At 38.2% G+C, this 23,988-nt stretch overlaps 2 protein-coding genes across 3 annotated transcripts in view; both read left to right on the forward strand.

Moving 5' to 3' along the window:
• The window catches only part of pir (pirin), a 14,739-nt gene extending 1,693 nt beyond the window's left edge, over window positions 1-13,046 (forward strand). For both annotated transcript variants that reach the window (XM_005724114.1, XM_005724115.1), the window contains exons 4-10: window positions 1,391-1,471; window positions 6,652-6,858; window positions 8,586-8,670; window positions 9,389-9,433; window positions 10,809-10,891; window positions 11,332-11,398; window positions 11,532-13,046. In XM_005724114.1, the coding sequence (XP_005724171.1) occupies window positions 1,391-1,471; window positions 6,652-6,858; window positions 8,586-8,670; window positions 9,389-9,433; window positions 10,809-10,891; window positions 11,332-11,398; window positions 11,532-11,650 (687 nt within the window). In that variant the 3' untranslated portion in view covers window positions 11,651-13,046. The remainder of the gene's footprint in view (window positions 1-1,390; window positions 1,472-6,651; window positions 6,859-8,585; window positions 8,671-9,388; window positions 9,434-10,808; window positions 10,892-11,331; window positions 11,399-11,531) is intronic.
• A 529-nt stretch (window positions 13,047-13,575) lies between these two features.
• On the forward strand, window positions 13,576-21,721 carry vegfd (vascular endothelial growth factor D). The gene is made up of 8 exons (XM_005724116.1): window positions 13,576-14,472; window positions 17,376-17,580; window positions 17,660-17,780; window positions 19,211-19,280; window positions 19,413-19,540; window positions 19,629-19,741; window positions 20,604-20,769; window positions 21,498-21,721. The coding sequence occupies exons 1-8, from the start codon at window positions 14,359-14,361 to the stop codon at window positions 21,514-21,516; spliced, it is 936 nt and encodes a 311-aa protein (XP_005724173.1). The 5' UTR covers window positions 13,576-14,358; the 3' UTR covers window positions 21,517-21,721.
• The last annotated feature ends 2,267 nt before the right edge of the window (window positions 21,722-23,988 follow it).

Raw genomic sequence — 23,988 nt, forward strand, 5'->3', positions numbered from 1 at the left:
GGGGGGAGCAATCAGTTTTGTATTTTTCCTTTAGAAAATTATGAGAATTCTTTCAGTGTTTTACAACACTTAATAGACAAAAAAAGAAAAGATTTCAAATTTGCATTTTTAAAATCAAAATCTGCAACACTGCAACAGGTTGCAAAGCAGCGTATGAATGTACAACGTGAAAGTACTGCAGTTGTCAACCTTTCAACTAAATGTTGTCACACAGTTTAACTAGTACATCACCAGCAGGTGAAATTCCTCCTTTTGTCACTAGATGGTGACATTAGGACAAGGCCCAGGAGATAAATGTACCACCTTCATTTATACAAACATTTTTTCAGGTTGATTGACCTTTTTAAAACATAGATAAAGTCCAAGGTAGAAAAAACACTAATATTTCATGCCACTGTAAAGTTTGCATAAACTCACCTTTTACCCAGAATGCTTTGCAAGGAAACGTGCAAAGAATCAAATGAAGAAAAAAAAAAATCCCCTATTTTGAAATGACCAAATGCCCCAGCTATTAGTGGAGCAACTTTACTTTTGTGGGAGAGGTTATTTTAAAATAAATGCCAAATATTTGTGCATATTTTCTTACTGAATTTGTGATCCACATTTAGAAGCTTGAAGGTCTAAATGTGATTTTTTTTTAAAGCAAATTATTTTCTAAAAGGTGATGTTGTCTTCACCTTTTGCATTTTACTCATTAATCGTTTTATGGATCACACAAATTAAATATGAAGTAGCCAAAGCTCTTTCTAGAATGGATATCACAATTTACACAAAACATCAGCAAAGCTGCTACCATAGCTATGAATCAATGAAGTGTGGCAGGCTTGACTTGTGTCTTCATAGTCTTGAAAACCCAGACGTTGTCCTTAGATTGCCGGACTTCCCCCAACTTTATTTGATTTGGCAGATGCGACTTAAATCTCCTGGTGTGGGTGGACAGGACTAGGCTTCACTCCCAGCATGCCTTTCAGCAGGTGTGTTTGTACACACTTACATGACTTTTGAAATCACACAGCTGTGGAGACAGATCGCATGCAGTTCACTGCGGGAGCCCAAGCGTTCCTCTCTTACACAGATGTTCACCTTTGAGCTTTTGACCTTACTGTCAGTACTTCTCTTCCTGTCTACTCTGACCACTCTGAAAAAAAGTCCATATTTTTAAAAGTTCCTGCTTAAAAATAAGTGAAAACAAGCCTTTTTGTGTTAATGAAGCAAATAAAACAATGGTAGAGTTAATGAAAATTTTTTTTATGTTTTATAAAGGATTTTGCCAAAACCTGTTTAGTAAAGGTGCCATAAAAGGGAAAAACTCTAATCATGCCTTTTTTCAATTTTAACTGTGACTAAATACTGATAATGGGTGATTATGCTGTTTATATGTGTCTTTCAGGTAACATATCTTTTAGAGGGGAGCATAGCGCATGAAGACTTTTGCGGCCATTCAGGACGACTGAAATCTGGAGATCTGCAAGTATGGCTTTCTACAAGGGGACCTCTAAGGATTTTTCATATGTATACAGTATACTGTTAAAGTGGTGGATGCTCATATTAAACAAGGTCAAAGTTTCAAATAAGGAGTTCTGCACTGGCAGGAGTATTCCCTCTGAGCTAAAAACTCAGACCTTGTTCAACAAATCATACACTGTACATAAAAGATGGAAAGAGCCATCATGATGTCACCCTTTAATTTTTATGCCGCGTTTTTGTAACTGACTTCGACTAGAAAGTTAGCCAGAGTTCATAAGTTACCAGCTAAGCTTGGCTAGCAAGGTACCTCCATATATGACATACCTACGGTGGCTGGGAAGTGCAAAGCGCAACAAATTAAAAAATGGCAACAAATTAAAAAACGGCAACAAATTAAAAATCCACAACAAATTAAAATCCACAACAAATTAAAATCCACAACAAATTAAAAAAAACGCAACAAATAAAAAATCCGCAACAAATTAAAAATCCACAACAAATTTTAAAAAACGCAACAAATTAAAAATCCGCAACAAATTAAAAAACCACAACAAATTAAAAATCCACAACAAATTTAAAAAACGGCAACAAATTAAAAATCCACAACAAATAAAAATCCACAACAAATTAAAAATCCACAACAAATTTAAAAAAACGCAACAAATTAAAAATCTGCAACAAATTAAAAATCCACAAAAAAAAAAAAAAAACGCAACAAATTTAAAAAACCACAACAAATTAAAAATTCACAACAAATTAAAAAACCGCAACAAATTTAAAAAACGCAACAAATTAAAAATCCGCAACAAATTAAAAAACCACAACAAATTAAAAATCCTTGACGGAAAGGGATTGTCTGAAATACCGGAAGTGACACAACGATTAGCCTAATAGGGCTTTTGGAGAGTGATGTCACGAGAGGGGGTGTGGCCAGGATTTTTGGTTGAGGCGCCATGTTTCTGGGCCGAACAAAGCGCTAGTGAAAGAGGAGCGAAAGTACACGGATCAGCCATGGTTCATATTTGCTGTGCGGTCGGTTGTAAAGTTAGATCGCACGACCGGCAAGGGAATAAAGTTGAAAATGGTTTATCTTTTCATTCTTTCCCCACCTGGAAGCAACATGAGGCAGCTCATGTATCGGATGTTACCAAAAGGCGTCTAGTCTGGATAGCAGCTGTGAGACGAGCTGATATCCAGTTCTCTTCCATCTCCAAATATCTGTTGGTGTGCTCCAGACATTTTCATTCCGGTAAGTTATGGATATGTTCATATCACTCTTTATCCGGTCTTTTAAGTCTGACATCACTAGCCGTGTCTTGGTCAAACTCCGCTGCAGGTCCATAAATCACACGATCACTGTGGCATCACCGAGTGTTGAAAAACTATCTAAAGTCTTTCATCTGTAATAAAATGATCAGCGTTCTGCTCTACCATGTGTAACAATTGAGTTTATCACCCAGGCATCCATGAAAACGAAATTAGCTGGAAGTTAGCTCGCTAGATTCCATCTAAATACAATATAGCATGTCCTAACTGAGGGATTTTGGAAACAAATTCAAACGTACAGCTCTGTTATCACTTCCAACATAAATGAAGACAGAAAACTAAACAGCAGTGACGTTTGTAGGGTTACTGAAGTTTGGCTAGCTGGCGTATAATGATGTGCTACGTGACGGCTAGCGACACAGCTATGTGAGCAATATATAAACACTCTAACTTTTTCCACTTGATAAAAGTTATCGTGAAGATTCTCGGTGGTCAGGAACAAATGTAATCTCATGGCAGGATGCTGTAAACGGACCAAACTTCAGCCAGGAGAACAACTGAGATAATCCATCCACAAGGATGAATAGGATTAGTCATTCATATACTGCTGCATGGGCTGGGCTGTAGCTACATCGTAAGGTTTTAAAAACTGAGCTTTCAAATGATTAGTGGTGATAGAAGCAGAGGGAGGCCAACAGTGATCACTTACTGTTTTTAGGAGTTTTTTGAGATTAAATAGAAGACAATACAAAACATTAAACATGTTAACAACACAAAACCCATATTAAACGCAGACTACTTTAGGCCTGGAAGCAGGATTTGTCACACCATCACTTAAAGACCAGAAAGCCTATTAGTTTTCTTTTCGATGCACTCTGAGGTCATAGCAAATTAGAAAAAAAAACATCCTAATGAGTGATTTTGCAGAACTACGTTCTATTTATAGACTTGCTAATTTGGCATTATTGCAGCAAACCAGCCAATGAAATGGATGAAACATCGTGACTGGGTTCCAGCGCTACACAAGGGACCTGCTTCAAACATACCACCATGCCAATCAGATTACTTCTTCCATGTGAGGGTGAAGAGGTGACCCTTCTGGATAAGACAGTAAAGGTTTGCTGCCGTTTTGGTGAACAGTGTGGTAGTAAAACCAGGGAAAAATGAAACTTGCTCCTGTTAAATATTCTTAAGTCTTGTGCTGTATAGAATTTGTTTCCAAAATCCCTCAGTTAGGACATGCTATATTGTATTTAGATGGAATCTAGCGAGCTAACTTCCTGCTAATTTCATTTTCATGGATGCCTGGGTGATAAACTCAATTGTTACACATGGTAGAGCAGAACGCTGATCATTTTATTACAGATGAAAGACTTTAGATAGTTTTTCAACACTCAGTGAAGCCACAGTGATCGTGTGATTTATGGACCTGCAGCGGAGTTTGACCAAGACACGGCTAGTGATGTCAGACTTAAAAGACCGGATAAAGAGTATGAGTAATATGAGCATATCTATAACTTACCGGAATGAAAATGTCTGGAGCACACCAACAGATATTTGGAGATGGAAGAGAACTGGATATCAGCTCATCTCACAGCTGCTATCCAGACTAGACGCCTTCTTTTGGTAACATCCGATACATGAGCTGCCTCATGTTGCTTCCAGGTGGGGAAAGAATGAAAAGATAAACCATTTTCAACCTTATTCCCTTGCCGGTCGTGCGATCTAACTTTACAACCGACCGCACAGCAAGTACGAACCATAGCTGGGGTTATCCGTGTACTTTCGCTCCTCTTTCACTAGCGCTTTGTTCGGCCTAGAAACATGGCGCCTCAACCAAAAATCCTGGCCACACCCCCTCTCGTGACATCACTCTCCAAAAGCCCTATTAGGCTAATCGTTGTGTCACTTCCGGTATTTCAGACAATCCCTTTCCGTCAAGGATTTTTAATTTGTTGTGGTTTTTTAATTTGTTGCGGATTTTTAATTTGTTGCGTTTTTTTTAATTTGTTGTGGATTTTTAATTTGTTGCCGTTTTTTAATTTGTTGTGGATTTTTAATTTGTTGTGGATTTTTAATTTCTTGCGCTTTGCACTTCCCAGCCACCGTACATACCAGCTAATTAGTGCAACAGTCAAAGAAAATACTAAAATTCCGATGATTCAACTAAAATGTTCCACCAATGCCAAACGTGGTATATTTCAGCCATTTGAATTAGCAATGCCGAAGTTTTGAGAGACAACTAAGACTTTAGCTGACTCTATTTGGTAAGTTCAATATTTTTATCACAATTTAAACAAGAGTGCTGACAAATCAACACTCTATAGTTGTCATAAAAAGGGAAATTAGTTTTAGAGACCAAAACCAAACTTGGATATAGCCCTTATAAATCTGGAGATTTTATGGATTCATTCACTCTTCAAGACAGCCTCAAGTGGTCATTCAGGTAGCTGTTCTTTTTTTTTTCACTCCCACAGTGGCTTAATTTTCCAGTCCCAGAGGCTGCCAGTTGGCACTGATATGTGGATTTTGAACCAAGCACAGCTGTTTCCCAGTATATCCAGTGTTTGCGCTAAGCCTCTATTGACTATAGCCTCATATTTGGATTCAGTAAGGCTTCAACAGTAGAACAAGACTTAAGTTTATGAGAGCATATGAATCCTCACAAAACTCATTACATATGCATTACAATGTTGTGCACTCACACTAATTGGATATTGTGGCCTCTGGGATGTTTCCTCTGTTTTAAAGTAGTAAAGCAATATTCACACAAACACAGCCCACTGACTCAGCTTCAGTGTGCAGCAGAGGTTTAGTCCGTTCAGCTGGATTTGTTCTAACCCACCCCGTGCACCCTCAGTTGGCTCTTGTGGGAGCTGCAGATGCTCAAACAGACGCCTGCCTGTCCTAACTGAAAATCTAGACTATGTAGATGAAAGCAGGTTTTCATTAGAGGAAGAGGTGAAGAAGCGATCAGCAAAGAAAATGTTTGAGAATGTTCTTGGGTTAAGTTCAGATACGATGGAGCGTCGTAATGATTTTAGATGGTGACTCATTTTTTAAATCCAAACCAGAAACTTTGTTCTAAGTTACAGATATTTCATACCTATTTAATGATAACAGATATTATTATTATTAATTTTCAAATTTTATTCTCTGGGATTTCCTAAGGGTTTGTACTAATTTTCTGCTACATTTATACATTTTTAATTTTCCAGTTTACATCAAGTAACTGATAAATAAAAACCTGCATGATGAACACTCTTAGATAAATGATAAGTGGGCAGATATAGTTAAACAAGGTTGTGAGCTCAAATTTCTAAAGGAGATGAGGAGAGACTCCCAATGTAATTTTGCAATTTTTTTCAAAGTCTATCAGTGGTTCTAGTTCCTTCTGGGCTGTGCTGTGTGGGTGTTTTTTTGGGGTTTTTTTTGTTTTGTTTAGGTGGCTGTCAAACAGTATTACAGGACACCCACCTAGAAGAACCCAATAAATATAGTTGCACTTAGTTTAAGTTATATTTCATTATTTGTGTACATACACACTCTTCTATCTAAAAAACACACATTGGCATACTGGTGACACCAGACCAAAAATGAGGGGATCACCAAGGTTTCAACACATCCTCTCAGGGAGATTTATGTCTGTACAAAATTTCAACATCCACTGTCAGCTTTTCAAAGCTGTTTTTTCCAAAGTGATGAATCAGTCGCTGATCACCACCATCCACACGTGTTAGGCCCTACACCAAACCATTGAAATGCAAATAGTATCCAGCCCACCTCTAATCCAAACACAAAATTCAAACAGACAATAATAAACTGTAATTCTTTTCATTAGTCCTATCATACACATGCTTGCACATCATTTGTGAGTGGGTCTTTTGTACATGTGAATTATTTCTCCTTGTCCACCAGTGGATGACTGCAGGACGGGGGGTGGTCCATGCTGAGATGCCCATGTCAGAGGAGCCGGTAGTGGGCTTACAGTTGTGGGTTAACCTGTCAAGGCAAGAAAAGATGGTGGAACCTGCGTACCAGGAGCTTAAAGGCTCAGATATCCCCAAACCCAGCCAGGGAGGAGTTGCAGTCACTGTGATATCTGGAGAAGCTTTAGGAGCAAAGGTGTGTGCATGTGTGTTTGTTTTTGTAATTCATCTGCAGGGATCTGATGTCACTAAAACCTTTGTCCTACCAAGTCTATCAGACTAGCACCCTAAAACTGGGCATGGTGTTTAGTTTCCTGTTAGCTGCTGATCTCATGATGATTGCTCATTTGCTGGATGCTTGAGGCAAAAAGGAAAAGCCTACAAACAGTATGTGGGTGTGTGTGTGCATCTAGGATAGGGGAAGGAGCCTGTTACTGCACTGTTTGACCAGAGTGAGTGTCTGAAAAGAGGAAACTACAAATAAGAAGCAGATTGTTCGGCGCTGTGAGGGTTGACTTGTTAGTTAGTTGTGGTTTGCCTTTGTGCTTGTTCTAATACTTTTGTGAACATCGGTGGAAGTTGATGTGGAGGTTGTTTAAGGAAGTGGGCACTATTGACACATTTTAGGTTAAATGTAAGACTGAAAGTGAAGGAAATTGATGCAACTAGTTGTTTGAAGTATGTGTTTGTGTTCATCCATGTATGTGGACTCTAATATACCGACAATCAGAATGTTTTATTAATACCAGAAGACATTATGTTGTCAGTGTTCCTCACGACAGTAAGAAAAGTAACTAAACAAACGAAATTAAATAATACAATATATTACACACTTGTACAGTGAGGGATTGTATAGTGAGAAATGATCAAAGTTCCCAAGTCCATAGTAAAAGGACTTGGAAACAGTTTGCTGCTTGTGATACACGTGTGTGTGTGTGTGTGTGTGTGTGTGTGTGTGTGTGTGTGTGTGTGTGTGTGTGTGTGTGTGTGTGTGATGAACAAGGTTACTGCTGGTAACATTAAATCCTCTGATGTGTGCTGTGTAAAAAGAACAGTTCAAAGAAAGCATTAAAAGCCTCAAATGACACCAACATTACATTTATTGGTTAAGCTCATCACTTTGGTCTCCTGCCATCGTATCTATTTTTTTAAACCGGCAAGTTAGTTAAAATTTAATTGTGCCCAGTTTTATTCCCACACTTTGTAAATGTTTTCACAAGACACTTTTAATTGCTGTTTACAGTACAGCCTTCTTGGGACAGCAACCATGTCACAATACACACCTGGAACAAAAATAAATCAAAAAACAAAAATAAAGAGACAAAGCACTAATCATGTGTCTGAACTATAGACTAACATAATTATTACAGTGGAATTGTTTTTCTGGTTAACTGACCAGTATTTGCTTGCTTTTGGCAATATTCTGGGTCTCTACTAACGTCTGAGGGAAATGCGTGAATCTTATATCCTCACATGCTTCACCAGCTATTTGTTAAAAATGTCTGCTTGCTGTTTGATGTTGAGCAGGAGGTGTAGCGCTCTTTTCTGTTGAAAACAACTGCCTGTTATAGATAACAACAATGGAGAAAGAGAATATGCAGCAGTTAGCTATGCAGCTGATAAATTGCAATACAAAACTCATAAAAACTGTGTTTTCAGTGCGATGTGGAGTCAGCTATGGTAAATTAAGACTAGTAGTCTTAATTTACCATAGCTGACTCCACATCGCACTCCACCAGGCACCTATGTAACACGTACATAGGTGTTACATAGGTGCAATACTCGCAAATATAATAACTGTTTAACAATTACTCAAATATACTCAAATATTTTATATCTTCAAACAGAAGAATAACTGTGTAACTCTCCTTGTTGCTGTCTCTCTCTTGTTTTCTTTTTCTGTTTCCTTTTTCTTTTGTTTAGTCCAAGATCTACACGAGAACTCCGACGTTATACCTGGACTTCAAATTGCAGGCAGAGGCCACGCATGTGCAGCCTGTCCCTCAAGGTAGGAAAAATTAGAAACTAGTTTCTCTAACAGGAGTTGATAATAATAAAATTCTTAATCATGTCTTTGATGATGCTTACATAAACATCTTGTGGTCACTCTGGGACTGTTACTGAACTATTGGTTCTCCAGTGTTGTTGCCAGGAGGGGACTGTGTTCTCCGCAGGCTGTGTTGAATATTGGCGTATTTGTAAAAGAGACAGAACAATGACTAATGCTTCTGGATATAAGAAGTGTTTCAAACTACTTTTTTCTAAAGCAACAGTAAAACAAACTCCAAACAAATGTTTGGCTTTTAAAATAAGACTTTTTAGAATAAAAATTAGGTTGAATCCATGATTAATAAAGCCTCTTGTTTCTATCCATGATACCACTTTGAGACTTGGTATTCTATAATCTTCAAATTTTCATATGTTCCTTTTTCCAATAAATAAATAAATACAAATCCTAGATCACAGCACAAAATGTAAATAGCAAAATGCATCTGCAAATAATTATAAGGCTTTATTTCATTAAAACATAAATGACCTGTCAAATGTTAAAACTGAGAAGTTGTGAATTAAATTAAATTTATGTCAGTGTCGACAACCTTTTTTCCGATGCCTACAAATGTCCAAAAACACAATAAATTCAGGTGGAGGTGAATTGTCTTTTAAAACAATTGACCTATTTTGTTATTACGCCTGTACTTAAGATATGATGTTTCTGTGCTTGACAGGTTGGACCACGTTCATCTACACACTATCAGGATCCACTCATGTTGGTAAGTTTCTTCTTTATTTGACTAATTATTACTTTCCTAATACCTATTTTATTGTTTCTTATTGTTTAACAGCTCAGATTAATGTAAGGAGATTGGTTGTGCTCCACCTGAATTCTTCTGAAAGTTGATCTGGTCATTTTTGTGTGAGCTTGCTGGCAGGCAGACAGCCTTTCGAGGGTAGTGCTCTGTTTGGATTTGTGCACTGGTTTCCCTCCTCGCTCGTCCTGGGGTCTTATCAACGTTACAAAAATGTGTGTGATCTCAGTCCAGCTGCATCTTCCTTTCAGCTTGATGGATATCGACTGTCACTCAGCTATGATCTCTTTAGACTAGATCACTGCAGGTGATCCAGCATCTCTGGAAATATAATAGTGCACCTGTGTGTAAAATACCACCATCTCACTGCTTGGCTTCTTATGCTGCGTCAGTGTTCCTGTTTGGTCTGTGAACTATATTGTTTCATGCTTATTGAACAGCATGGTGTGATCAGGGAATTCCCCTCACATGCGAACAAACTCTCTCAGAGAATGAACTCATTTTCAGAGGCTTTGTTAGTTTGTTGAAACCTGTTGTGTTCTGTCAGAATTTCCCTTTTAATATCCTTCATTATGATTCAGTTGCTCCATTGTTACACTGCAGGGTCTCTCAGACTGGCTGTAATTTCGAGCAGATGTTTGATGACACGAGAGGATGAAAATGAGTTCTAAGATTAAAGAAGTTATTTGATTTTAAAGTCTCTAACTCTACAGGCAGTCCTCCCAAATCAGCACCAGCTGGCTTTGATGAATGAATCCAACACAAGTGGGATTGGCTGTGTTTCTCAGCATTTAGTGTTGGTGTTGCGAACAAACTGCTCAAGCAGGTTGAAAGTGTAAATGGCTGAAACGTGGTGGTGGCAAATTTACTCTTTGTTGCTAATGATGCTTATTTCGACTCACAAGCCACAAATTTAATCACTTATATTTGTATTTTGTGTTGCTCTGTACATGATTTATGGCGAAGTACAATTCTATGGATGAAATGTGTACTCAGTTTCATTCGTCATAAGAAAAAATGGGATTAATGTGGCAAAATGCTGGGAAACTCACATTTAGAAATATAAATGAAGAATTTAACAAATATTATTATTATCATTATCAATATGTCAAACTTATAATATGTTTGAGATAATTTATGGCATCTTAAAACAAGTATGAATACCTTTACTCAAAGCAAAAATATATAAACTGATGTCAGTATAAAACGTGAGATCATCACATTGAATTGTTTTGCAGCACGGTAAAAGATACAAATATCATGCAGCTGAACTTGTGCTTTGCTTTTACTCGCTCACAAATATCATGCCTGGAATATTGGACTTCCCTTTCTTTTCAAGGCCCAGATGAGGAGCAGCAGCAGGTGGAACCTCATCACACTGTGGTGTTTGGGGATGGAGACTGTGTCAAATTTGAAAACAAGGTTAGAAAAATGTCTTTCACCAGTAGTATGCTATGGGAATTTTCCACCCCCATGTCATCTAGTGGTGTCTGTGAAGGTTTTCAGTCATCCAGGTCATCGTAGTCAAAGGAGCTAGTGAAGAAGCTCTAGTGGTGATTTTTCTGCCTTTGTGAGGTGTTTTTAGTGTGAACTGTCAAGATGCAAGATGCTGAACCCTAGATCTTTCCTCATGCAGTGTGATTGGTAGAAAGCACTTAAAGCTTTAGAATAAAGTGCCTTGTAAATGAGACTTGTAGTAAAAGTGCTATTTAAGCACCAGTCCATTTACCAAATGGTGAACATGTCTTTAGTCCCTATCTCTAAGCAGGGAGCTACTGACTTTGACTTGTGAAAAACTTTAGTCTGTCCACTTTAAATTCAAACAAATATTACTTCATTTCTTCTTGTGTTTTTTTCCTTAGGGCTCCGAGGTTTCCCATTTTGTGCTGATCGCTGGACAACCAATCAACGAGCCTGTGGTACAACACGGTTAGTCATTGGTGTCCTTTCCTCCATGCCGGCACAAAGTCACTGACAGACAAAAAAAGATGCTTTGTGTTTTTAGGGTATAGTTGATGTAACACAGCTGTGATGTAACACTCGTGTTGTGTCTGCTGTTCAGGTCCATTTGTCATGACCACAGAGGACGAGATCAGAGAAGCTTTCAGAGACTACCAGAATGGCAGAAATGGCTTTGAGAGGGCTCCAAACTGGAGATCCAAGATCAGGGATTCTGTTTGACCACCATATCCTGACACTCTTTTACCCCTCAGAAAACATTTGTTACTACAGAAAAAACATAAGGTGGTTTTAGTTTGGGATAATCATATAAAGATGGGAAAAGTTTAGTTTTTGAGAACTTGTTTTTATTTATTAATCTTTGATTTATGTGTGATTAAATTAAACTTGTTACATGAAATGACCACAGCAGGAAATGTGCTTGTAAGAACTTTGTTGTGTTTTGGTACAAAGTAGCAGGGTTTGAATCATTTAACATGAAGTTAAGGTTACAGTAATGCAGTGGCCATGGTAAGAAGAGACACTGGCTATCAGTTTGAAACAGGAAATGGATAGACTACCCTGACCTCCTCACTCAACTGAGAGTAACTCTATAACACTCCCAGAGTTATTATGGCCACTACAGGTCACTGTCAAGTGTTTCAAAGGGTTGCTGTTTGCACAAACAACCTGTGGAGCTGTTTCAATCGGGGGGCAATCATTATCATTTATGTGAGAGTTACAGCACTGTGCAAAAGTCTTGAGCCACACCTCATTTCTTTATATTTTGCTTCCAAAGTCTGAACCAACAATTCTCCAGACTTCCTTGACTGTTTTATTTTTTGTAAAGCCATTTAATACTGACCAATTAATCATTCAAGAGATAAGCCAGTGTTGTTGTTACACATAGCAGGCAACTTAACAAAGAACCTATTTTAAATTGGCACTTTGTTACTAGCAGCCTCTCACAAAAACACACAATTTATTCCCATTTTTGTTGCTGAATCTCTGAAAAATGCCAAAGAAAACAAAGTTTGACAGACAGAAATTAGTAATTATGTACCAGCAAGGTGATTTCCGAAGAGGTATCAGCATGATGTGCAGTGTGTCCTTAAAACAAACTGCAGAAACTGGGCAGAAGAAATGGAGGACAAAAGAACAAAGCCGGAAAAATTATCTACAGGAAATGAGTAGTATCAGAAAGTCATGTTCTTAAGAAATAGGAGAAAAACCTGACACAGGAGCTTAGAGATGTATCTGACCTTTCATTTGATCCATCTTTGGAAAGCTTTAAAGCACAAATTGACCTTCAAACTTGTTAGATTTGCCTTATACTGTATTTCCATGTATATATAAATATGTTTCAGTAAATTGTTGCACCTATTTCCCATTTTCCTGGCAAAATATAAAGACATGAGTGGTGACTTCTGCATAGTCATAGCAGATTAATAGACTAGATGCCATGTGTAAATGCTCTTCTCAGATGTACTCGTGCTTTCTTTGGTGCCGGAAATGAAAGTGAAAGATTTAAGGTTTGATCAATGACCACTATAAGAATCATCCGTGTTATTTTACTGGTTTGTCAGCATTTCTGTCCAAATTTAACCACAATAAAAGTTTCTATGCTAAATAAAATGTACATTATTGCAAGCCTTGTGCTCCTACTTCTCTCCCCTTCTTGCTGTCTCTTCTCAGCCAGCGTCTGAGGTTCATTTTCCACAAACATCTAAACACAATTTCAATTCCCAGTTTGCTCTGCCTTCTCATCTCTGTCAACATCACAAATAAAAGTTTTAGCATAATATAACATGATAATTTGGGGGACGCTTAGCATGTGCTCTTGTCTTAGGATCGATCCTAAGACAACTGCTTTTATAAGGGAATAATTTAACAAAAGTAAAGTGAGATTCTTTAAATGTACTGTTTGTGCCCAGTTAAAACCTAATAAACCACATAAAAGTCTTCAAAGCAATCCATAGTCATACAAATAATTGATTTTATTTATATGTCCTCACAGCACACATGTTGCTAGTGGATTACATTCAAAGACAAATGGGCTTGGAGGGGTGTGTGGGTGTGGTGTCTGTGAGACAGGGGTGGTGCCGGCATCTTGTTTCCCCTTACATGTTATAGCGGTCTGGATCACATTTAAAACACATGGTGTTGCTCTTTGGCTGTGTGTGGTTTGGCAGCTTCAGAAGAAAGGACATTGGTAGGGGGATTTAACAGGCAGGGGACTTGATCACTTGACAGACGGACATTAAAAAAGGGAAAACGGGAACACGAGGAACATAAAAAGCTGCACTTTGAGGCTGCAAGACCGGCAGCAGTGAAGGAAAGACAGGCATTCAAGCCTCCTGGAACTCAAGAGGCATCGAAACACCACAGCAGGAAGAAATGAAGACAGATAGTGGAGAATTTCCAATACGGATACTGTAACATAGCAGTTACAAGGAACCTAGAAGTCTGAACACAGAGGTTTTTGTTTAGTTTATCCAGCCACAGGCCTTTAAGCATATCATCGGCCTTGAATCTAAAACAGAGTGTGTTGATAAGAAGTCTTCAGGATAACCTTCATTTTCTTTTTGTCTGAGGTAATTTGCAAGGTTTAACTTGTAATAGCCTCAGCACTTAACTGGACGTCTCAACTTCTTATTAAAGCTTCAACAGGAAGAGGTGCTTGTTTTAAACACCCCCTTTCTCCATTTGGCTTGAGGGTGTCTGGGTGGCCGTGACAGGTTACGCCTGGCTCACGCACACTAGTTTTTGTCTGTAAGACCAAGAGTTTGTTTTGGACATACCTGGTCTGAGAGGACTTTGTGTTTGTGTGTGGTCTGAAGGACTCAGCTGGTCTGGGAAACCGAGTCAGAGAGGCAGCCAGCTCTAAGTGCTCTCTGCCAGCAGCATAAGGAACCAAGATCATATTGCTTCCTCAGAAAGAACGTCAAAGGATGATGATGAAGATGAAACGGACTCTGTGGAGAATTTCTTGCTTGGTGACTCTAGTGGTGGAGCTCAGCTGGATACATGTGGGCCACAGCGCACACAGGGAGGGAGAAAACAGGGTGAGTGCGGCTCGTTTGTACGTTTATGTTCTGTCTAAACTATGAAAACATGTAAAACGTCTGTGAGAAAAAGTGCAAGTTGATCTGTAACTTCAGCTGATTGAAGTGAGCCATTTCTTTTTTTTTTTGCTGCTTCTTTCCTTCTTTCGTCCTTGTTTTTGCCTTACAAACTTATACTGCCACAGTTACTGCGATCCCATTAAATTCACATGTGAACATGTTAATTTGCAGCTGAAACCACAATTGTAAATGTGCTGCTAACATGGTAGTTACATTTGAGGGATTTTTTAAAAAGAACTTAACTCTTTCTTTTTTTTACATAATTTCCTTCATCACCAGTCATTTCCACACCAAAAAATTCAGCCTCTTTTAGGTTCCCATCTTCCTTCTCTGTCCCTTCCCGTTTTTTTGTTGACGTCTTTCACATTTAAGTAGAAGCAAACCTGCCCCACCCTCCTCTTTTGTAACACTCTGATCCCATCAGAGGGTTTTGATCCATGTAGCCGTCCAGGGGAAATAAACCGAGCACTGTGGAGCCTGTGACCATCCATCCTGCCGTGCCGCCACCCCTGTTATAGACCTACCATCTGGTGTCACGCTTTGACTTACACCCCACAAAAAATGGGACTGGGAATTCCAAAGTTTTAACTCAACTCTCTCCTTTCTCCTGCTTGGGTAGTTCACATCCTCTGCACTAAAGTGTTTTACTCTATTTTAGCATGTCAACACAACAACAGAGCGCTAAAAATTGTAATCCTTTACAGGATTTACGAGAAGCAGTGAGAAAAAAACTTGGTTGTGTTTCATAAAAGGTTACTCACATCCTTATTCAATTTATTCTGTCAACATCATCACTTCTGCGGTGGCATGACGTACAGCGTTTTGGTTTTGAGTCACAGCTGTTTATGGAGTTCCAAACAAAAAAAGTGTTCATGTAAGTCTGGCATATGCATGTTGGCCAACATGGGCTTAAATGGTTAACAAGGAAACCGCTTACAGGAAGCACAGTTAGGAAACTTTAAGCAGTCTTCAGAGGCAGGGAAATGTAACAAGCAAGTATTCTGTGGCAGCTGTTACTGAATTTAGTTTTATGCTCCATTTGGTTGTTTTTTAACCCAGTGCGTCTGACGCCACACTAGCAGCTCTCGAAGGATGTGCATACAGGATAGGCAGTGTTTTTGTAGAATGCTAACGGTGAAACGGCTAACATGCTAATGATCAGCATATGGGATTTTCCCAGGAAATCCTTCATTGTTCACTAAAAGTTGCTTATACCCCCATGTGACTGTCAAGATGTCGGAAGTTGAAAGTATGAAACTTTGCCTAACATGAAGTGAAAAGAATTAAGTCACTCCTATAATTTATTGGCAAAGATTCATTTTTGTTGCAGTTTTGCACCCATATACCACTACAGGGGATTTTACATCAAAGAATCAAGATGTGCAGACTGTCACCTTTAATTCAAGGAATTTTACAAAACTTTCCTAATTAACAGACATTTTTATGAATAGTTCCCAATTTTAAGAGGCTAAAACATAACTGAATAATTGACTGACTTTGTCTAGTGGATTAAAAGAAAGTATTTCATTAAATGAAATTGAAAGACAGATCAATTTTTTTTCCGCGGCAGGCTTAGTGTTGGAGTACAGAATAAATTATAAAAATAAAATTCAAATGTCGGCTTAGTCTACATATGCATTTCGTATAAATATAGGTTGCAAATAGGTGCTCTGTTTAAGATAATAGATTTCTTCTAGTAGAACAACATTAGTTGTTGTAAAATTGTTTGCAAACAGCGGGGAAAAACCAAATTGGTAACTTTCATCTAATATATGTTTCTTACCGATCACCAGGGAAACACAGACATTTGACACTAATGAATTACTGTAGACCCTCCTACTATTTATGCACAGAGATCAGCTGTAGTATCAGCATTCTCTGAAAAACCGAATCAGTATGTGGTGACTGAATAATCCATACCTGTTGATCTCTAATCTAGATTTGCAGCATAAATTACCATGGTGTCTAACACTCAGCTACCTTTGTAGTACAAAAAACCCAAGGTTAACCTTGAAGTTTACCTTGAAGTTACTTGAATAGGAAAAAAGTCCACAATCAATAGACTCATAAATGTAACTGCAGTGTGAATACAATGTGATGCAAACCACTGGTCACATTCAAGAACATTAAATACACAATTTGCCTTAAAACATCTACAAGAGCCTGATCAGTTCTGGTAGAAACAAAATTCTTTAGACAGATGAAACCAAGATTAACTAAGGATAATGGGAAAATGTGATTTTCTTCAGTGGCCTAGTCAACCATCTGGTTGGCAGTTAGGAAAGTCAAAACTGAAGGCAGAAAGACCCCAAAACAGGGAGAAACTGAAGGTGGCTTCAGTAAAGACCTAATGCAGCACATGATGATGTTCACAGGGTCCAGTCTTAAAGCATTCATTGACTGCAAAGGATTTTCATCCAAGTATTAAACTCAATCCTTAAATTCTAGTACTTTCATTTTGAGCCTCTAAAAATGGTTGTAAGCCTCAAGCAGGTTCTCCAAAACTTTTGTCAAACCCCTTAAACTGATGCTCCAGGTCTGCACTTCAAACACATTTGTGGCGCTAGTGAGGCAAAAATGAGAAAAATTTAAAAAATAAATAAATAAATAAAAACAAAATTAAGGAGCTACCTGTATTTTATCTTTTAAAGCATGGTGTCTTAATTAAACTTGCTGAATAAGAAATTCCATTTATCACTGAGGTGGCTCTAATCATACTTGTGCGCTCCTCTTAATAGATCTAGTGTACCTATTTAAGCTATATAAATGCCCAGTATTGGATCGATTTAAAACCTCCATCCCAAAACAACCAAAGATCTCAAATAGAATGTCTGTCATTGCAGCAAGTAATCCAACAGTGGGAAAGGAAGGTGCGGTCGTCCTCGAGCCTGGATGAGCTGCTACGACTCGCAGACTTTCCTGACTGGAAACTGTGGAAGTGTCGACTTAGACTACAGCAGCCAGAAACCCTCACTTCTCCTCTCTCAGTGGGGTCACACCGTTCCACGCGCTTTGCTGCTGAATCCTACAGCTTGGAGATTCTTACAGGTTGATATCTACATATTTCGTGTAATGTGCAAGGCTTTATGTTTTATTTGCATTGAAACATTGCATTTTTCCTATTAAGCCATAGACGAAGAGTGGCAGCGTACACAGTGCATGCCCAGGGAAACCTGTGTTGACGTGGCTAAGGAGCTGGGCACCGACCACTCAGTGTTCTTCAAGCCACCTTGTGTGTCTGTCCACAGGTTTGTTTAACCAGAAATGACACCAATAACAAAAGGGATCATCACCGTATACACTGAAAAAACTGAAAGGTTTTCACAGGACTTGTGTAGTTCTCATCATAGCATTTCAATCAGGTTAAGGCCTGGTCTTTGACTGCAACACTTTTCTTTTTCATCCTTTCTGTTATAGAGTTGTGCTTGCGATCATTGTCCTGTTGCATAACCCTTTTTGATCCAACTTTTAGATGTTGGACAGATCGCTTCACATTCAAATCTCTATACTTTAATACAGAGACAGTGTTGGGAAAGTTACTTTTAAAATGTATTCCACTACAGATTACAGAATACATGGCCCAAAATGTATTTTGTAACGTATTCTGTTACGTTACTTAATGAGAGTAACGTATTCTGAATACTTTGGATTACTTAATATATTATCATTATATTAGTATTTTACAACTACATGAATGTACTCTTGCTGTGTGATTTATTACTATTACTGAAGGTTATTCGCCATAACAATACAAACTACCTTTTTAAATCTTAATATAAAATGAGTAACAGTAGGTGGACATTAGGTAAGCCTGCACTGTTTGCAGCGATCTCATATAGAAAACTATTCCGCGCGTATATAAAACAGGTCCGCGGCTCCGAACCATAGTAAAGGGACCTCTGGCTAATACGTTGGGTACTGTGTTGGGGTCGTAGCTGAAAACTAGCTTTACTTTGTTATCTGGGTCAGCTTTGCTAGCAAGAGACAGAGAGGCGTTGAAAGACTGCTCTAACTGAACTTATTGTTTTGGAGGAAAAACAATTCATAAGGCTACGCCCTGCTAACCTACCTCAACAGCATAGCCTTATGAAACAGGAAAAGACCGCCATGTAATCCATTTATTTCAACAATTAACTGTATTCTGAATACCACCTTTTTAAATGGTAACTGTAAAGGAATACAGTTTTTATTTTGTATTTTTTTGTACATATTTTGTATTTTAAATACGTATTCTGTTACTCCCCAACACTGTATAGAGAGGAGTTAATTAGACTCCAGTTCTGCAAAAATGCCTCTGTGCCTTACAGTAACTGACCTCGGACTCAGTTTCCTGAGACATCCACTCCTGGAAGGATTGGCAACAATCTTGAATGTTTTCCACTTGCGAATAATCTTTCTAGCTGTAGAATGGCAGACGTCAGATTGTTTGGAAATGGCTGTATAAACTTTCCCAGACTGATGGACACCAACAGTTGTTTCTCCAAGAACATTGCTGATGTTCTGATGCATTTACTAGCACATCCATTTCATTTTGGCAGTTTTGGTCCTCCATACCTGTTATATTTTATGATCATTTAGACATGAAGAACTATCTTCAAACAAGAAAAATGATAGGTGCTCAGTCCGCGTACTTGGAGGTGCATACATTTCACTTTACTTGTTTTGCTGCTGCTGACAGATGTAGTGGCTGCTGCAATCAAGAGGGCGTCACCTGCAGAAACACAACTACTGAATATGTCAATAAAACTGTAAGTGATCACATCTCAGAAGACTAAGAGATTTTCTTTTCAGTTATCCTTTAATTACACCACGATTTGTCATCAGTCAGTCAGTGAAACCTGCATATTTGTGATTATGTGTGTGTATTTTTATATTATTAGGTCCTCAGTGTAATCCCATTCAAGTTTGTACCAGAACCTGTGCTAGTAAAAGTTGCGAACCATACAGACTGCAAGTGTTTGGAGCCTGCAATAATACGACGGAACGCTCAACCTCACAGGGGCAATGGGTGAGTCTCAAACCCCACTCGTGTCTCTCAGCTGAATCTGTTTGATCTTTTTTTTTCCTCTTTTTCAAGTGATTTTGTTTGTTTGCAGCTGTGCTTTGGGCCAGCTGTCACAGGCAGAGGACTCCAAGAGACTGTGTGCCAGTGGATTCATTTGGGACTGTTCGTCTGAAAGATGCATACCTTACCCTTCCAGTACACCGGGTGCGTGTATGCAAACATGTTCCTGTCGTTTCAAATAGTTCCATTGTTAGGATCAAATGTGTGGCTGTGAGCAACAGACGGGACTGGCATGAGATCCCACCTTACAAGGTCTAATTCTCTGTTTGTGTGAACTAGTACTTCAACATCGAATCTAAAAAACTTGGGACACTGTAAAATGCAAATAAAGGCAGAATGTGATGATTTGCACATTTTCCAAACCCATATTTTCACAGCACAGACAACCTATCAAATGTTTAAACTGAGAACAACTTTTAAACATACATAAAATACATAAATACATAAAAAGTTTAAATTATTTTGAAATTGATGCAGTAGCACATCACAAAAAAATGGGAACACAACCATGTCTGTTTAGCGTCCACTCTTCTTTTAACAACAGTCTGCAAAGGTCATTAAAGTGATGAGTTCAGCTGATGGATATTTGGGAGAGGAATGATGTCAATGGGAGCATATGTGGATCTTAAAAGTACATTTCAGATGTGCAAACTGACAATTCCTGAGGCACTAATGCACAGATACACCAGCAGAGATGGAGGCTTTTCAAATGAGCACTGATAACAATCCGGATGGATTAGCTAATATTTTCTTAAAATAACTCATTTTCCCAGTTTAAATATTTGATATGTTTTCTGTGCTCTTTTGTGAATAAAATCTGGGTTATTTATTATTAAGATTTTATTTACATTTTACACATAATTCCAGTTTTTTAAATCAAAGTTGTAAATTCATTTTTCAGCAAGGTGATTATCAAAGTATAACCCTGTGACAATACAGTGATTCAGCTAATTGTGTCGTACTTTGCTTGTGCTCTAAAATTACCTCATTATTTTGTCTTACGTAGAGCTTCCGCTCAGTTCGTGGATGCCAGATTGTGAGATAGACGTGGAACGCTGTGACTGTCTTCCTAGAACTGAGCCAACACTCCAGTCAAGAACCTCCCATCGCTGTCAAGTGAACTCCTCTATCTGTGCCCACAAGCATCAACGCTTTGACGAGGCATCATGCAGGTAGACCAGGGAGGGACCTTAACAGTATGCAAATTAGTCTAGGACATCTCTGTTCAGGTTTTATCTATAAGGGAAGTTATCAACAGGCACTCGTGGGAGAATTTAGCCTCCCAGAAAGCTTCATTGGATAATAATTTTACATTTCAGTCACAGTTTCCTTGGGTTCAGGCAATAAAAATAATTGGTTTGGGGAATGATTATGGTTTGGTTTAAAATGGCCCGTTTGATTAGATCTTATTGGGAATTGCTTGAGGGCAACCTTGAGGGCAAATGTACTTACCGCTAACCAAAATGCTTCTGTTCAGCAAAAAGTATCCCCCCATTTTCCAGCAAGCGAGCAGATTCACATCGGCAGCAGCCATCTTTATCACTGCCACAGTGATTAGCCCAGTATGGGCAAAGATGGGTGAGAGTTTGTTTGAGCCGAAATGATGTGCCACAGCAAATGGCACATGTCTCCAGGGCTTGTCTGACTAATGATGGGTTTTTCAGATATACTAATCTGCAATGGAAAGTATCATTACCCATATAACAAGCCAGTCTCCAAACAGAAAATACTGAAATTTTGAGATGAAGATGACTAAAACACAAGAGAGATGCTGTATAAAGTAAAATGTTATTCCTAGCAGCTATTTATGCAGGATGAATGTCAACATCCACTCCTGCTGAGTGCAGGTTCATGCAGGGTGAAGGAGGCGTGAACTAAACGACTCCTCTTGTCTTCACAGATGCAGATGGCCCAAGTAGACGTCCACTGTGGAATAAACTACAACGACCTTCCCTCCAAGGATGTTTGGAGGCAGAGAAAAAAAGACTTATAATTTATTTACAGTCCTATTTATGCAGATCACTTTAACTAATTATATTAGCTCACATGACCATGTTAATTGATGTTTAACATGCTTAATTTTGTTTTAATCAATGTGTAAAATTGAAGATTTGTACATTTGTTTTATGCACTGAATAGTTTATATTAAAAGACTATTTTTATAATTTGAACTTAATGTTTGGACTGTTTCATAAGTAACTAAAAAGGGTTTTGTTCCTTTTAGGTACTGGTTAATTTTCCCTATTGAAAATAAAGACTGATATAACCAGGAATTACAAGTTGCCCCTGCAAAATAAGACAACCTCAGCTTGTCTTAGATATCTATTTGAAATGTTTTTTAAACATGTCACTCTTAAAAAATGCAGTCATACAGTCAGCAACACCCACTGAGTCAAGGGTTGTTATTTCAGATGCATGTTCAAATCCCGACTATCTTGTTCCTTTGACTTTAGTTCTTTTTTTTTAAATATTTTTAAATATTCAGTCAAAAATAATTAATTAAAAAAATATTTTGTGTTAATTTTTTGTTTTAATGTCAGCATAGCCATGTATTAATCTGTAAAATAAAACAGAAAGCATTTGTCATATAGTGTGGGAAATGTAAATTGTGACTGCTGAACCCTGTAATTAGTGAAATGCAGGGCCCCTGCATGATGACCCAAGAAGTTTCAAACTTAAACGCACATGAATATGTTTGGCCTGTGAGTTCAAAAGCCCTTTGTTAACTGCTATAACACAGTGGTTCCCAAAAACATCACTACTTCCACGTCTAATTGTCTGTAATGGAGGTGGAGTAAACCGGATCCACCTTGGCAAAACACTGATCCTGCCAATATTTGTTCGCCCGGTTCAAATCACAGACAAACAGTATCCCACAGTTGTTTTTAAACCCATTTTGCACAGAGAGACATTTTTTGAAAAATATATTGATAGCAATGTTGAATATTCTTACACAGTAAAAACAAAACAAAACAAAAACAACTATACGTAAAATAATTAAAGATGTTTGTTTTTCTGCTTTTTCAAAAAAAGGTAGTGGTTTATTTAATTGCAACCTGTACTCTATTGCAGTTAACTTTTATTTTTTTAATTGTTTACAAAAGGTTTGAGGCGTGGAATAAACTGCAATGGAGTTTGAAAACAAAATATGGGTGTGTGTGGTTGGAGGACGTGGGGGGCCTAGCAAAAAAGGTTTGGGAACCACTGCTACAACATAGCTTGCCAGTTTGACATCATACAGTGAGGATTATATCAGGAGTTTATGTTTTTGCAAATGCATTTTTGAATGAGCCCTTGGTTATACTCCTCTGACAGCCAAGTCTGCTGCTCCATGAGTTCAAGTCCTTGATGCTATTCATTTGCCAATAACTCGTGTAAATATATCGATTAAATTCAAGACATCAAAGCAGAATGCTGGATGTATATGGACCTGCCACCAACAGCAAAATGCACATTCATAAGAAAGACAAGCTTCTGAGCAGTAGTAGAATATAAACACAAAGATCAGGCTTAAAAAAGAAAACTGTAACTGAAAAAAAGAAAGCAATATTCCCAGGAACGTCAGTGGCAGCAGACGTACAGATTCAAAGACACCTGCTAGTGCTAAAACTGGGAGCTGTGCTTCACCCAGCCCTGATAAAAAGCAGGTGTTTCCCTCCTTATTAAAATCTGCAGATTCTGTCAAGCACAGAGCAACAGCGTGTAATCCAGTAGTCATTTCATTTAAGCAGTGCTGTGCCCTGTTTGGCTGTTTGCAGATCTTTTGAGGTTTTATGATCTGCTGCTCATATTACATTGTATTTAATCCCATCAGATAGAGACATTGTAAAATTCAAGGAACACTTTGGTGCACAGAGCCATTGATGGTGAATTTATTCTTTAATTAGTGCGATTAACTGTGAAAGATGCGGCATGTTTTAAGGAGGTAAGTGAGTCATACTGATTTTAAAGATAAGATCTCCCCTTTTCTACTGGAAAGAGTACTCTTGCATTGTCAGCTATGGAGATTTCAATAAGCTGAGCTGTGGGCAAAAGGTGAGAAAGTACCCTATCTGCATGAAGTGATGAACAAAATATTTGACTTCAGCATAAAAATGTCCCAAGCAGGAGAATTTAACATGATAATACCCACTGAATGAAGACTTCCTGGTCCTGGTTCTTCTTGGTACCTGGCGAACATGTTAAATTACTCTACAGCATAGGTGTCAAACTTGGCCAAATTTGGCCCGCAGCTGGCCTACTGGTATTATACAGCTAATATATATATTGTTTAGTATTAAGCTTTGCTTGTTCCATATTCAGTTTTCCAGCAAAACTTATTTGAGTCCATAAGAAAAGATTCATTCTTATATCTGGAGAAGTTTTTCAATAAATATTATTGTTAGCCCGCG

Source organism: Pundamilia nyererei, unplaced genomic scaffold, assembly GCF_000239375.1.
Source record: "Pundamilia nyererei isolate P.nyererei 1_Seehausen unplaced genomic scaffold, PunNye1.0 scaffold00011, whole genome shotgun sequence".
In the NCBI taxonomy this organism is placed as follows: Eukaryota; Metazoa; Chordata; class Actinopteri; order Cichliformes; family Cichlidae; genus Pundamilia; species Pundamilia nyererei.

Bases quoted from the DNA above. Each gene is read 5' to 3' on its own strand.
- vegfd (XM_005724116.1), top strand. From the start codon at position 14,359: ATGATGATGAAGATGAAACGGACTCTGTGGAGAATTTCTTGCTTGGTG. The intron at 17,781-19,210 runs GTTTGTTTAACC...TGCTGCTGACAG, and splicing joins CCTTGTGTGTCTGTCCACAG to ATGTAGTGGCTGCTGCAATC. The intron at 19,742-20,603 runs GTGCGTGTATGC...TGTCTTACGTAG, and splicing joins TTACCCTTCCAGTACACCGG to AGCTTCCGCTCAGTTCGTGG.